This window comes from Argiope bruennichi, chromosome 3, assembly GCF_947563725.1.
Source record: "Argiope bruennichi chromosome 3, qqArgBrue1.1, whole genome shotgun sequence".
Lineage (NCBI taxonomy): Eukaryota > Metazoa > Arthropoda > Arachnida > Araneae > Araneidae > Argiope > Argiope bruennichi.
Window position 1 is genome coordinate 95,797,375 of NC_079153.1, and position 15,658 is coordinate 95,813,032.

General features: G+C 26.7%; 1 protein-coding gene across 1 annotated transcript in view; it reads right to left on the bottom strand.

The window, feature by feature from the left end:
- Positions 1–15,658, bottom strand: part of LOC129963438 (teneurin-m-like) — a 618,667-nt gene that overhangs the window by 196,556 nt on the left and 406,453 nt on the right. Inside the window, exon 4 of the mRNA XM_056077801.1 lies at positions 10,435–10,614. Coding sequence (XP_055933776.1) covers positions 10,435–10,552 — 118 coding nt within the window. The 5' untranslated portion in view covers positions 10,553–10,614. The remainder of the gene's footprint in view (positions 1–10,434; positions 10,615–15,658) is intronic.

Genomic DNA, 15,658 nt, shown 5'->3' on the forward strand with positions numbered 1-15,658 from the left:
AAACTCACACTTATTACACGCTCCATCAAACAGTTTGACAGGTGAAATATATTATAGAGGTTCTAATGCTTTTCTTATTTGTGGTGCGTTATCAAACAAAGTATCTAAGGGAAGAATTGCAGTGTAGCATTATTTCTTTTGAAAGGATCTAACATATTATTAAATCTCTTAATGTTTACTAATAATAAAGGAGGATATTTGTCTGTCTGTATGTTACTGCTCTGCAGATAAGAAATTTCAACTTTGAAGTATCAAATTTGACTTATGTTTATTTTGAAAAGCGAGAATGTATTTCACGAAGAGGGTTTTCAGCAGTTTTAGCTACATTTTAATTAATTGAATTTTAGAGTGATTTAATATTTTTCCTTGATAGCTTTTAAAACTTTAGTGCCCAGAAAAAAAAAGGATTTTTTTATTTTTTACTCTATACTAAAATTAAAAACATAATCTTTGATACTAATTTATAATTTTTTAAAAATGTTTTTGAAAGATTTTTAAAAGTTGTTTCTCTTGTAGCAATGAAATTCAAATTGTTTTCATTCTTTATTCAAATACTTAATCAAAGAATCATCTAAGCATATAATTACATAATTGATTGCAGTAATTCTTTTAGATCTATAATGATGGCTTTGGCGATCACATGTTTATATTTCAATGGTGAGGAAAGTTTATTTATTACTAAAGTGTTAAAATCTTCATTTGAAAGGTTCATGTGTACAAAAAAACAGAACAGATGTAAGGTTATTGAAACAATACATCGTGAAATTTATCACAATTTGATTTTTAAAAATATTGTGGAGTAAACAATTTATGCTTAAGAGATTGAATTGAAATTAAACAATATTAACATTCTCAGTGAAATAACTGGTAAACAAAGGCGGTAAGTAAATTTCATATATATTAATTTGGATTTTAATATTAATAAGAAATAATTACACATGTTCTGTTTTATGATGATCTATTGCATTAAAAATGTACGATTTTGAATGTTAAAATCAGTATGCCACATATTTATTTGAATGTAATTCGTATTATACAAAGAGAAGCCTGATAAATGTATCATGTGATTTCACAGAAATATCCAGGTAATAAAAATATTATTATCTTCGAATTATTTAAATTCATTTGGAAATAAATCAAATTATGTAATTCATTCTATGTTTTCATGTGTTATATAGTTATTTATGAAAAATAATAAACATGATGGAAACAAAAGTAAAGCAAAAGTAAACATAGTCTCTACTAATAACTACATTTTCTTACTGTTGTAATTTAATTTGAGAACAATTTAAGCATAGTAAAGCATACCTTAAAACTTCCACTCTTTAATAGTACATCTAACAAATAAAAAGCAAATAATAATAATATTGATAATACTTTCAGGTACCTCGGTAATTCATTTTATCTAATTTCTTTTTAATAAGTCGAATTTGGACTTAATTGCTGTATGCAGAGAAAATAAATATATTTATATAACAGAACAAAAATTAAAAAGTATATATTTTCCTGTTTTTAGTCTGCTAATAATGACATATTTCTATGTTTCTAAGTGAATTCAAATTTAAATAATGGATTTAAATCCGTCAGATGAATGCTAACGAATTTTAAGAATTAAATATCATTGAAAATTAAACGATTCAATCCCTAATTATGAATTGTTAAGGAAAAATATTTTTTATTAAGTTACCATTAATAATTTGTTTCTTCTACACATAAAATTTTTAACACAGTTATTTTCCAAATTTAAGAGAAAAAGTCGCCAGAAATTTTAACATATATGATAATTATGATTATTATTACATCTAAATTTGAACTTCCATTCTATATTTCATTTGATAATACACAATATTTGCCTTTTCATATATAACAATAAATCATTTTCAAAAAGTTTATCTATTTTAATTATTCTATTTATGAAATCTGTTGTATTTTGTAATGCTGTTTTTCCCCAATGAAGAAAAAATTCGTCTTTCAATAAATATATATTTATACAATTTAATTCATTACAGTTACGATTTTATTAACATATTTAACTTTCGAACAAATTTTTGCTATTTTTCGTAAATTGATTTTTTTTCCCGGTACACTTCAAATTTAAATATAATTACAATTGTCTGACAACATCGACTGTTCCTTTTCTTTTTGAGTATATCATTAAAATTACATTTCTTTTAATATTCTGTTACTTCAATTTTGTAAATTTACTCGTAATTTGCTTGTAGTAAGTGAATTTTGTCCCATTTAGAGAAATATCATTCTTTAAATGTTTGCACATTAGGCTAATGAAAGTCATCTTTCAGGTTGGAAATAAATTTTCCATTGTGAATTGACGTTTTTTAAAAAAGAAATTTGTTCTAATTAAATATAAGAAAATAAATATTCTAAGATATTCAATAAAAAAAAGAAAGGAGAAAAAGAGGAATTTAATTTAAGATTTATTTACTATTTTCTTTGATTCGATTTTTCTTTCTCTTTTTAACTTTATCTATGCATTTATTTGTATTTAAAATATTTTACCAATGGGATTTACATTTAATATCGGCAAGTCTTTTTTAAAATTATGTGCATGCTACTTCTTATTCAAATGTCAGAATTATTTTTTTTTAAATTTTTAATGACTTTGAAATGAAAATTGAATTTTATTTTATTTAAAAGCGCGAGACTGGATAAAAAAATACATCTGACAGAACTATAGATATTTTGAAAAATATTTAAGATATATGCTTATACGGTATATGGTTGATAAGAAGTATGAGGTATACTATTACATTAGGGAGTATACATTAGAGAGTAATTTTCTGAAAAATGTTATAAAATTCTTTTTTAATTCAAAAATAGCATTTAAGAAAAACATATATCAATTAAAATCCAAAACTTTTATGAAAATTTGAAAAAAATAAATTTGGAGTTAGAATGAGACATAAAGCAAAAACTTTATAGTTTAGAAACTTATCAAATAATCTGTTCAGAATTTTGGTGATAACTTAAGAATCGTTATTAATTATTCTTTATTATTATTATTATTTCTATTATTATTATTATTATTAACTATTCCAGAAATAAAAAATAAGCAGCATTTCTGTCCAAATATTAAAATTAGCCAGATAAAGAAAATTAAATTTTCATTTTTTTAAAGTATGAAACATGAAAAGAACAGTAAAACCTTTTTAAATAAACAAATTTCTTATTCTAAAGTTCAAAAATTGCAAATCATATTAAGAAATTTTTACACCAAATTTGAAAAAAAAATATTGCATTTTTGACGTTTTTTATTCATAAGAAGATGTTACTAAATTTTATAATTAGATAAAATATCATTTAATGATGTAAAATTGTGTTAAAACACTGCTTATGCAAACATGAAAGTGAATGTAACTTAATAATGAATGAGCGTAAAAGAAAAAAACTCAAATGGCGTAATAATAAAGAAGACTGTTCAATATTAAGATTCTTGAATTAAAAAAAATATTCAATATTTCCAGCCGAAAATAAACTTTGCAACTTAATACTGTAGATAGAAATAATAATGTTCAGTTTAATAATAATCGAATCAACTTGTAGATTAAGGCACAGATAGCTTCTCCATACACTTGTAGGTTGCAGAACTTATACATCCAAAAATATTTTTGAATGCTTTTCCATAATTGATTCAAAGATTAATAAACAATAAATAGCAATATGAATTAAAATAGTAATTTATAGATTATTGTCACAACATGCATTCGTATAAATAAAATAACTAAAAATAAGGAAAGGTAAAGGTTTGTTTTAAAATGTTATTACAAATCTGTAATATATTTTCTCTACACAGGAGTTTTATAATAAGGGATTTACAGATTTATAGAAATTCTTATTGGATGATATAAATGGGTGTCAGATAGATGATTCACCGTAGATGATAGATGATTTTCGTATTAATATACATACGAAATTTTTTAAAACTTTATTAAAATGGAGGAAATATTGTTCAGAAACAAAAGTGATATCATCGTAAAGACTGTTATTATTTTTTAAAATTGAAAGTGGTACTGAAAGCCCTTTTTTTTAACAATATGAATCGAAATTTCTGAGGAAAACCTTAAAATATTGTTTTATTTTTAATTAAAGAGAACACTTATTCTTGAAAGAAGCAAATACATTCGAAATTTGTTTGTCTTAGGTCTTGTAAAATGCCTTGCAGAATTCTTTTACCTTGCATCCCATATGATGCAATTTACAAATATTTGCCATACAATAAACATTATAATAAATGTCAAAGTACTACAAAAAGTGCAAACATAGGTTGTGCCATCGTATTTTGCATCAAACACAATCTTTGCTTGAAATTTTATCATACTGAAATCTTTGTACAAAGACAAAAGAACATCGTTCATTCTTGAAATTCGTATGTTCAATTCTATTAATGCTGTATATAATTCTTTTTATTATTCCATTACTTTATTTAAAAATAATACTATATTATATATATATATCAATTTATATATTTAATATCTAAAAAAATATATAAATATATATTTAATACTATATCAAAATATTCTTTATCCTAAATACAACCGCGTATTGACAATCTAATATAATATATAATTCTTTTTATTATTCCATTACTTTATTTAAAAATAATACTATATTATATATATATCAATTTATATATTTAATATCTAAAAAAATATATAAATATTTATTTAATACTATATCAAAATATTCTTTATCCTAAATACAACCGCGTATTGACAATCTAATATAATATATAATTCTTTTTATTATTCCGTTAATTTATTTAAAAATAATACTATATTATATATATATCAATTTATATATTTAATATCTAAAAAAACATATAAATATATATTTAATACTATATCAAAATATCCTTTATCCTAAATACAACTGCGTATTGACAATCTTCAACAACTTCCCTCTTCATTTTTTTTTTTTTTACTGAATACTATAAATATATGAAGTATCGGGTATTTTCCATTCATGCAATACGGGGTATTACAAATATATGCAGTATTTGTTTATGTAACATTAAAAATAAATTTGTGTATATCATTACATAACTAAGAATAATATGCAAACTAATCATTGAACTGTGTTAGTGTAAAGTAATCCAAACAATTAATACCGCTCTTTTAACGAAACTTTCCCCAGATTGAATTATCTTACTTAAAAGCAATATTTCTTTAAGTTGATAATATATAGAGACCGGTGTATTATCTGCAAACTGTGACATGCGTGATGAAAAATATGCTCAACATATTTTACAAGGAATAACTTTGGATTCAGAACTAGAAATGCGGCAGGTGGTCATTTCTTGCATGACAAGAACTCATTAAGAAAAGTTTTTCAAAAATGTAATTATACTTTTAATATTTTTTTAGTTTTTTAATACATAACTTTGAAGTATATTAGGCAAAAACAATTTTTACACCATTTTAAATTTTAAAGGAAAAGTTTTCCTGCGATATTAATTTCTTTTTCTTAACAATTATTTCTTTTGATTTATTAAATGTTTAAAAAATTGCAATTTTTAATTTTTTCAACAAAACTTTTTATTAATTAATTTTTTTAAATTTTTACTACCATGTGTTACCACGGTATTAAATTTAATTTTTGTGTTTGTGTTAACGTTTTTATATAATTAAGAGTAAATTTTGAAATAAAAAATAAAGAGAAAAGAAACAAGCCTAAAAAATTTAACTAGTCATCATCATACTAAAATGTTTGAGATTAGAATTTCAAATCTTCCTTAAATCTCTTTTAGTTGCATTTCTTTGCTAGTATCACTATAACGAAAGTAATGTAACATTAAAATTAGAATTGTGTTCATATAGTGATGCAGAAATTTAAATAAAACTATCACTAGTTGTAGTGAAAAAGAAGCAAATATACTCATAATCTTTAAATGCTTATAAAATCTTTGACCCTAAATTTTGGTCAAAACACACTTTATAGAAAATTCAGAACAATTAAAGATCGAAACAAAGGAAAAACGAACCTCTTATCTGAAAAATCGCATTAATATAAAGATTCATCGCATTAATAAAAAGGTTTGATTCATTTAACTTTATTACATCACTCAAGCATTTTGTACACAATATATATATTTTTTTTACAAAATTTTATTTGCAAAAATAATGCCAGACTAAAAGCATTTTGATGATAATTGAAGCGATAGCGAAAACTCTGCTTTAATGTTAATGATGTAAAGAAAACTTCGTTGTAATATAACAAACTCTACGAATGCTAAAAGAAAGAGAGTGAAAGATGTGATGAAACAATAAAAATGGGTTTGAAAATGAATAGCATAACAATGAAAAGCATTATTAAAAATTGTAAATCGAATTAATATTAAAAAATTGATCAAAATCAAAGAAAAAAAAGAAATTTGCTGTTAGGGAAAAGCTTGGTTTCTGAATTTTAAGATGATTTAAAAATATATGTCTTGCCGTAATATATTCAGAAGTTGACAGAGAAAATAATAAATTATGGATTATTTTTAATTAATTAAAAACCTGTTTAAAATTATTCTTAGCAAGCACTTATTACTTTATAAGTAAATACGAGATCAATTTGATTGCTCTAAATCCATAAGTTTGCTTCGTAGAGCTTTGCATTGTGTGCATATTCCATCACTTTATTATAGAAGCTTTGAATATTCCATCACATTATTTATAGAAAATATTTAATTAAAATATTAGAATGTTAAAAAAAAATAAAACAAGACATTTAACTAACTTTTCTTCTCACTGAATTCAACAATATTCCATATATTTTATTAAATTATCATGGATTGAAAAAAATTCCTGGATTTTATTTATATTCCTAGAAACGCTTTAAAATATTTGTTCGATAAAATAGACACTAGACCCAAAAATAGTCACTAGGTGCATTTTACAAGTCCAAGAAACATATATTGATCGAATGAAAATGCTAATTGCTCCCAAACACTCCAACAGAAACTTCAAATTAGCACTCAACAATTACAATCACGTGTTTGTTAAAGAGATCCATTTCAATTCTTTGCTTTTACTTGCCAGCTGTAGCTGTTATCTAATTTGTTTTAAGTGGTTTTGCTACTTATTTAAAAGCGAGAGAATACGCTTCACCTTCAGAAAAGTGATTTCATTGAAAAATCCTAATCCATTTTGCTGATTTCATGCCAAGGTTGCAACAGCCTTCAAGGTATGGGCACAGCCGACCTAAATTAGCAAAGCTGTGTAAGAGAGACGACTTTCTTTAATCAAAATAAGTGGTGCATTTTCAAAACGACACACACAGAAAATTTTGCTCTTCTATTTCCTTTAATGAGGTCCTTGGACTTGTCACACAACGGTGTTTTTAAAACTCACCATAAAATCCAGGAAATTAATTTTACTCCACGCGCTCTCTCTCTCTCTCTCTCTCTCTTGCTTGTTATCATCCCTCCCCTTTTCTTCCTCCCCCCTTTAAACTGCGTCTTTTCCGTTACGGTTCTGGTTTCTTCGAGGACTCTCTAAACCTCATTCAGGAACAACTGAAAACTGAAAGGTTTGGTCTTGCAGAGAGTTTTAATTAAAATCTTGAAATAAAAGCAGCTTTAACCTCTTCACTCGAATCGTTCACATTTATATGCTATGCATATTCTCATTAAATCTACAAGCGCTGTACTAGTAAAAGGTAAAAATTGAGAGTTCATTTGCATTCTGTCTGTTCTGAAGCTTTTAAAATGAATGCAACGAGTTTCATATTTAATTAAATATTAAGTAAATATTTGTTTTTGAAGTAAACTGTTTAGTTCATCCTCATGTGATGTAATCAAATACATCTCATGGGCATTTTGTGAATAGCTTTCAAAAATGGCACATGTAGTTTAGTATATTTTAACATGGAATATATCATATCGATGGATCAACTTTCTAGAAATCTCTACTAATAATAAAAACGTATGTATGAATGTTAACATGCTTCAGACCAGACCGTTTAACCTAGCCCTCAATCCATCAAACTTGGCTTATACTGGAGGATGAGAATATGCACCTCATAGCGGCTTACTTAAACATTTAATTGATTAAAAATTTAGCAAATTTCTGGTATTTTTTGGCATTAAATATCTATAATATTACTGCACAAAATGAATAGAAATGCTTTAAAAGAAACAAATTATCTTTTAAATTATATAATTTTCTTCCAATTTTATTTATTTAAAAAAATATTCTAAGTATATTTTAGAGCAATATATTTCATTGTTGAAACGAAAATCAAGATGCTACTAATATTTCATCCAGACTTTTTCACAATAATTAATGATCAAGATATGAAATTACGACTTATTTTTCAATGTCGAACGCTTTCAATAAGAGTCATGCTTTTAATAAAAAAAAACACCTTTGACATTTAATTTTTATAATTAAGGTTTAGTCAAGCAATATTGAAAAGTTTTTAAAGTGCATTTATTTTAAAACACTGTTATTCTTTTCTGGGATTAACAGTTATTAATCTTTGCGGACCTACTGTTCGCAAAGGCTATTATTGTTTTTAAAAAATGAGTTATGAAATCGTGATATTCATAATGGAAATTGTGCGATGAAAGTGCAAATTCTTGATACAAATAATTGTTCGTATTTCTAAAATAAATGAAGAAATTCTCTTATTTTCAGTTCTTACAAACCTAGAAATAACAGGTGTCATAAAAAAGCTTGATACTTCAAATTTATTGCATTTTGATGATAAAGAAAAGTTAAAGTGCTAAAAATATATTTGTATTCTTGAATTAAAAGCTTATTCTATTCCAAAGGTGCAGTATGTGACACAATTAGTAAAAAGTTCGTAACTTAACTTTTAAGATTGAGATTTGCATTTGAAACCTTTGTAGATTTTGAATCCTTCGAAGGAGTTACTTTATTCTTTGGTGTTCATACTGAAAAATTATCTATTGCCGTTTTGCAAACTAATTTTTTTTTCGTTTTGTAACAATTTTTATTTTGCCACTGAATATTTGTAATAAATAATTATATTTGACAAAAATATAATTAATAATTACTGCTATTTTTTGCCATTAACGATTTTCTCATTTTGTTTTTTGAAATTATTTTTTAATTAAAAAGACATTATTATTTTTTTTATGAAATGATCATTATTAACGAAATGTTATTTTCTATTGTTATTTATTGTTAATGGCAAAAACATTGCTGTTATTAACTTGTTATATTAATTACATAACAAACTGTTGTTTTCCTTCTTAGATTTAGAATTAATGCCTAATCATGTAGAAACAGAGGTAATCGAGATTCAACTTCGTTCAAATTTGGAAATATTTTAAAATTATGAAACTTTTTTTAAATAACTTAAGAAAATTATTTAAAAAATAAACTTAGTTTATGAAACTCAAATAACTTAAAATTATGAAAATATTTTAAAAGTATGAAACACATGCTGACTTCTGAAACACGCGTCAGAAAGGCTTGAAAACATTTAAAAATTGTCCTACGAAATTATTTCCGCGTTTGGAAGTACTTATCAACACGAAAAATTATTTTCTCTTGTGAAAGGAAGTTAATCTCCTGTCAAATTCAGGATTGCTGTCACTCGCGTTGGATTAATTTTGAAATTAAACTTTGCGAGAAAGATTTATTTCGAAGGACGAGGGATGGTAGCAAAAAAGAGATGCCAAATACTAGAAAGAAAATATTTTCTTTATCGTTTTCTTTTTCTTATAATGTATTTTTGAAATTAATCTATGTGTCTGTAAAAGTTCAAATTCTTTGAGGACCATATAAATTTTAATCGTATTTATTTGGTTTGTGCTTTCATTTGAATTTAATACCATATTCTATTCAATATTATTGACATCATATCAAAGAATTACATTGTAGAGGGACGTGTCTCTCTATAACTTCACTATGAGTTAGATGAAAATAATAGACGCGTTTTGGGAAGAGTTATTTAATTATTTTCTAAGTTCCACATTTCCCAAGATAAAACAAACATTTTCCCAAGATAAAACAAACATTTTCCCAAGATAAAACAAACATGAAGACAAAAATACACGACATTCAGGATACAATTTAATAATGACCCCATGAAGGATCATGGGAAATATACCTTGATATTAATAAGGTAACGCCATCTGTTGCGTGAAAAGAGAAGGTAGTAGAGTTGTGTAACCGCTACAACTTAATATTCTGCCTATATGGAAAAACCCTTAGAAACTCAAATCAATCTGGCGGTAAAGCGTGATGAAAAACAAAAGGCCTAAGTTTAAAACAAGAAACCTTAACTTGCAAGAAATCTTAGAGGTTCCAAGTTCGATACTATACTTTGGTGAAAAAGAAGGAAAAACATGTAGGGCAATAAAATTTATATAGTAAGCTTATCTTTCTAAACATGAACGATCTTTATTAGAAAAATTTATGAAGGTCTATACCAACAAAATTGTGAAAGAGCAAGACTGACCTTGATTGACTAGATTGACGGGACACGGTATTCGCAGCTCGGGGGAGTGCGCCTCCCTCTGGTGGGGGATCTTGACCTCCCCTAAACTAGGGTTGCGCTTAAACCCGAGGCTCGCCATTGGAGGGTTTACTAGCCACTACACACCCGCTACCTCTACACCACATTCCAACTGGACAGCACCTGCAAAAGAAGAAATGTTTTAATATAAGTGAAATAATAAAATGAAATTCAAGAAAAATTAATTTCAATGATGGTTACGATGAAAGTTTTGATGAAATAAACAATATCGCAGTTAAAAAAATTTAGAAAATATGTGTCATTATAGTAGTGTTTACATTTTCAGAAATTGAATAAAATAAAAAAAAATGGCGTAACTTAAATATTTTAGTTTTTGATTATTGCTCCAAATATTACGGTTTTTTTTTTTTTTTTTTTTTTTTTTAAGATTTGTTAATAATAAGATAGAATTATATTTAAAAAAAAATCTTATTTTAGTTTTCAAAATTCATTTCTGAAGAAGCAACAATTATATTTCCCAGTTTTAATATGAGAAGAATTTAACTTTCTTATTATATTAAATAATCACTTCCTCCAAACACGTTTATTTTAATATTATTAACTGACATATACTGGTCCAAAATTTTTAGTTTCAATGAAAAAGTAATTAGATCATCTATGAGCTCTTTCTGCTTCATTTACAATTTCTTTCTCTTAATATTACGCGCATGCATAGTTGCACAAAAAAAAGTTTGATGATTTTATTGAAATCAATTCAAGTTTACATTGGGATAGCATCAAACATAGGATGAATATCACATGACTCTACTAAGAACATGGGATAAATTCTTCTTCAAACATTGAAGGCATTTAACTTACTATAAAAAAAACTCTACTTCTTGGCATTAGGAAATATGTTTTTTTTTTTTTTTTTTTTTTTTTTATAAAGATCCTGACAAATGTATTTCAGAGAAAGAAACTATTAAGTACCTGAGTCGAAGAGTCTTTAAGGTACTTTCTCTTCATATTGCTAGTTTTTTACGTTAAAATTTAATCTCTGAAAACACTATTAGGAGCCTAGAAGCTTCATGTTTTTCTCATGACCAATTCTTTGCAACTAGATTTTAGAGGTGGAGTTCAAAGACATTTTTCCATAAACATGCCACTAAAAGTGATTTTTTTATTCCTATTTTTTAGAGTAGTAACTAATTACATCAAAATCAGTAATGGGTTAGGCATAAAAATCCTATGTCTTAGAAGTATATATATATATCTCATTTCCCTTAGATATATAATGGAGAATTAACGTAAGTGAAACGGTGGATACAGTTATTAGCTACAAATAAGAATGAATCAGCAGTTATCCCTGACAATCCGATAGCTTGAAAACATTGCAGTTTTTTTTTTTCTATTGGAATTGTTGTAAATGAATCAATAAGTTGCTCATGATATCAAACGATGATAAATAAGTTCATATATTCAACTGACTTTTGATGGAAGAAACATTTTTGTTGTTTTTGCTCAGTATTCATTGTGAACAATTGTGCAATGATGTAGATATAAGTTTCAGAGACCCATTCTTGAGGTATGTATCAGCTTTGGAAGAAAGAAGTTTTGTTTTAATGTAATAGCACTCTTTATCAAAGAAGCTTGAGGGATATTTTGGCTCAGGTTTTGTAATTCTGAATCGATAGGAAGATATCCGAGTTGACAAATATCTCTAAACAATTCACAAATAACAATTTTTGGAAGAATCGGGTTTTGCCCCTTTTCATTTTCTCTGTCCAAATCTTACCATTAAGACAAACCTTATTGGGAAGAGATGATTCAAGAAAGGTGAACATTATTTCATTTTATTTAATGCATTTTTAACAAAATAGGACGAAAAGTTGAGGGGGAAAAAACTCTTTTACCTTGATGCCATGTACACTGTCTACACCTTCTTCTTCTTGCGTACAGCCGACCACCCCGCCACCACTGAACGTAGCAGTATCGACAGGATAAACACTGTCTATACCATTGGTTGAATGGCAACAATGTACTATTTACAGGCTTTAGTTTATGTGTTTTGTTTCCAAATATTTGACTCATTTTTATAAAATGCCCAACTATAAAAATGGGAAGATTAGTTTTATATAATGTTACAGGTTCATACCAGAAAAATAACGCAATTTGCGGATGCCCCCCCCCTTTTCCACTGCAATGCTAATATCACTAAAACCGTTCCCATCCACGCAATCGCGGCGAAGTCCACCGATAAACAAAAGTCCACGTTAGCGGTCTCAAAGCCTTATTTATTAAAGTGACGTTTTCTCGCTTAGAAGCTAAAAGCTGGGCAGATTTCCTCATGTTGCTAAATAAATAGAAAGGCCTGGAGAAAAAGTAGCGCTAAGAATTAAATTACCCGGCTCTCTGCTTTTAAATAATTTGGTGCGATAACGTTGTTTTCGGTGAATTATTCAGAGTTGGGTGTCATGTAAAACATGTTCCAATCGCCATATTTCTCTTGGTCGGGCACTAAAAGCTAGGAGTAGTGTGCCATGGGTATAAAATTGTGCAGCCTAGATATTAACGAGCCACGAGCGTTTTCGCCTGTTTAGTAGAGAGTTCTGCTTTGGTAATATTTCCCGAGTTGGAGAGCTCTATGTAAAGGATTAATGTGGCGATTGTGGGACGAGATGGTTATTTGGTGTAAGCGAATGTGGTTCGCAGAGTGGCATAAAAAAGATAAGGGATTAGGTTGAAAAGTATGTATATTTTGGAGCTCTACTCTGGTACATATGTAATGTGAAAAAAAAATTGTCAGGTAATATTGTGCAGGAAGCAGGTACTAAACAGAGTAAATCATCAGGAAAAAAAATCCTGGAATATGTTTTATTTTTTAATGATGATGTAATTTAGTGAGCAGTGTGATTTCTTCTCGAGTTATTCTATACATATACAATACAGAATGTTATAAATCGCTTTAGAATTCTTTTTGGTTAATTGGGTTTAGAATTTTATAATGATGTAAAATTTGGATGTAATGATAATATACAACAGAATTCAAATTATCCCAATTTCAGTTATTCCTACCCTAAACTATTCAGGTCACCATCGGAGAAAGAGCCAAATCTTTAAACAGAATCTACCCGAGTTAAAAACCAGTAAAGAGAGTGAACACAGTTGGCTTTGACTGATAACACTAATATTTTAACACAGTACATAAATATGCAAAATGTAAAAACATTTTTTGTAGTCATTATACAAATATTTAAAAAAAAGTTATCCTTAAATTTGAACGTAAAATCCTGATACAATAGTATTCTAACTATCCCTACTCCAATTATCTTTATTATCAATTATCCATGCTCCTATCAGAGAAAAAAAAAGAAACCCAAATATGTAAACCACATCTACCCCAGATAAAAATGAGTAAAGAGAGTGAGTACAATTAGCTTTGACTGATAACACTAATAATTTCATACAGAACATAAATATGCAAAATTTAAAAAAACACTTTCTATAGTCAACAAACAATTATTCTAAAAACATTTTTTCCTTACATTTGGATGTAAAAATCATAGACAAGAGAACTATCCTTATTACATTTATCTTTATTACTAATTATTCAGAACCCGTCATAAAAAGAAACAAAATTTACCCGAGCCAATAAAGAGTAAAGAAAGTGAAAACAATTGACTTTGACTAGTAATACTAGTATTTTATCACAGCACAAAATATATAAAATGTAAAAAGCGCTTTTTGTAGTCATTAAATTAATACTTTAGAAACAATTTCCCCTAAAAAAGTAATTTTCCTGTTTATTATTACTTATCCGGATTCAATTTGGTGTCGATTATTCTATTCCGTTTAATCTCTATTAAGTCAAAAATCATCAATTTGGCTTGTATTTTTAAAGTTTATATAGACACGATTGTAAATACCAACAGATAATTAATAAATTTAGACATTCGACCTACAACATGATATTTACCTAAAATTTTAGGGATAGTATTTTAGCGAATTGGCGAGGATAGAACCTGGGACCTGGTGGTTTGCAGCCGAGTAACATGACCACAATACAAAAGCAATTGCCTTGTATGGCGTAGCTATTAACTGGCTTATACACTTTCACCACAGTATTATATTTCGAATCTTATGTATTCTTGACTTATTTGGCTCAAAATTACATTGGAGAACAGATCGAAGCATTCACTTTTGATAGATTTCTTACAAAATTTAATAGAAAATCTACATTTTGTTTGTAAAAACCACAAACTGTTTCTCATACCTTTGTATTGTTTCGATTTGAGTTATATTATTTTCCGACACCGTTGCTTTACCGTATTCAACGATGTTTATTTTATTGAATTCAAGTTCAGTTATAGTTAAATTGGTTGAAATCTCGAATGAAAGGTTAAATACGATCTTTATAACATATATTAGATTACAATTTTCGTTTGAATTATATTCAAAGTGAATAAAAATGAAATGCAGAGATAATTTTTTTTTCTTTTTTTTCATGAACTCACTGATAGGCATTTATTAATCTGTTACGTTGTCCACACTTGGAATAAGTAGCCACTTACGAGATATTATTTATTAAAAAAAAATTCAAACCAATTCTACAGAAGTATTATTTAAGATAAATTGTTTTCAATTATCATACTTTTTAAGTAGCTAATGTTAACGAGTTTGCATGATATTTTTAAATTGTAATTTACTGATGAAAAATCATTCTAAACTTTCAAGTGAGCCTAGATATTAAATTTGGTAGTTTTTTTCTTAGATAGTAAGTGCTCACGCTAAGAAAGGGCTTTCTAAATTTTTAATTATATTTTGAAAACTAAAAATGTGTTGATATTTTAACATTTTTTTAAATATGCTATAATATATTGCACAAAAATAATTTATACTACTTCAAGATTAAGAAAAAACAGTAAAATGCTTTTTCAGTGCTAACAATTTTATTTCTTTATAATATTTTTTTCTCAACTCAAAAAATTTCAAAGTATCGTTTAGACTATTGACAAAATTAACTTTCATTGCATTATATTTATACACATGCGTGTTAGTACACGTGTTATCGTTGCTGTAATAAAGATTAAATTTTTAAAATGACATAAAGATAATGCAACCAATATAAATCATAATCAATTATCAATAATATACACAATAACAATCTAAAAATAGTTTCTTGGTACGATGTATTGAACTAATGTTGAACTAGAATCCCTTTGAATTT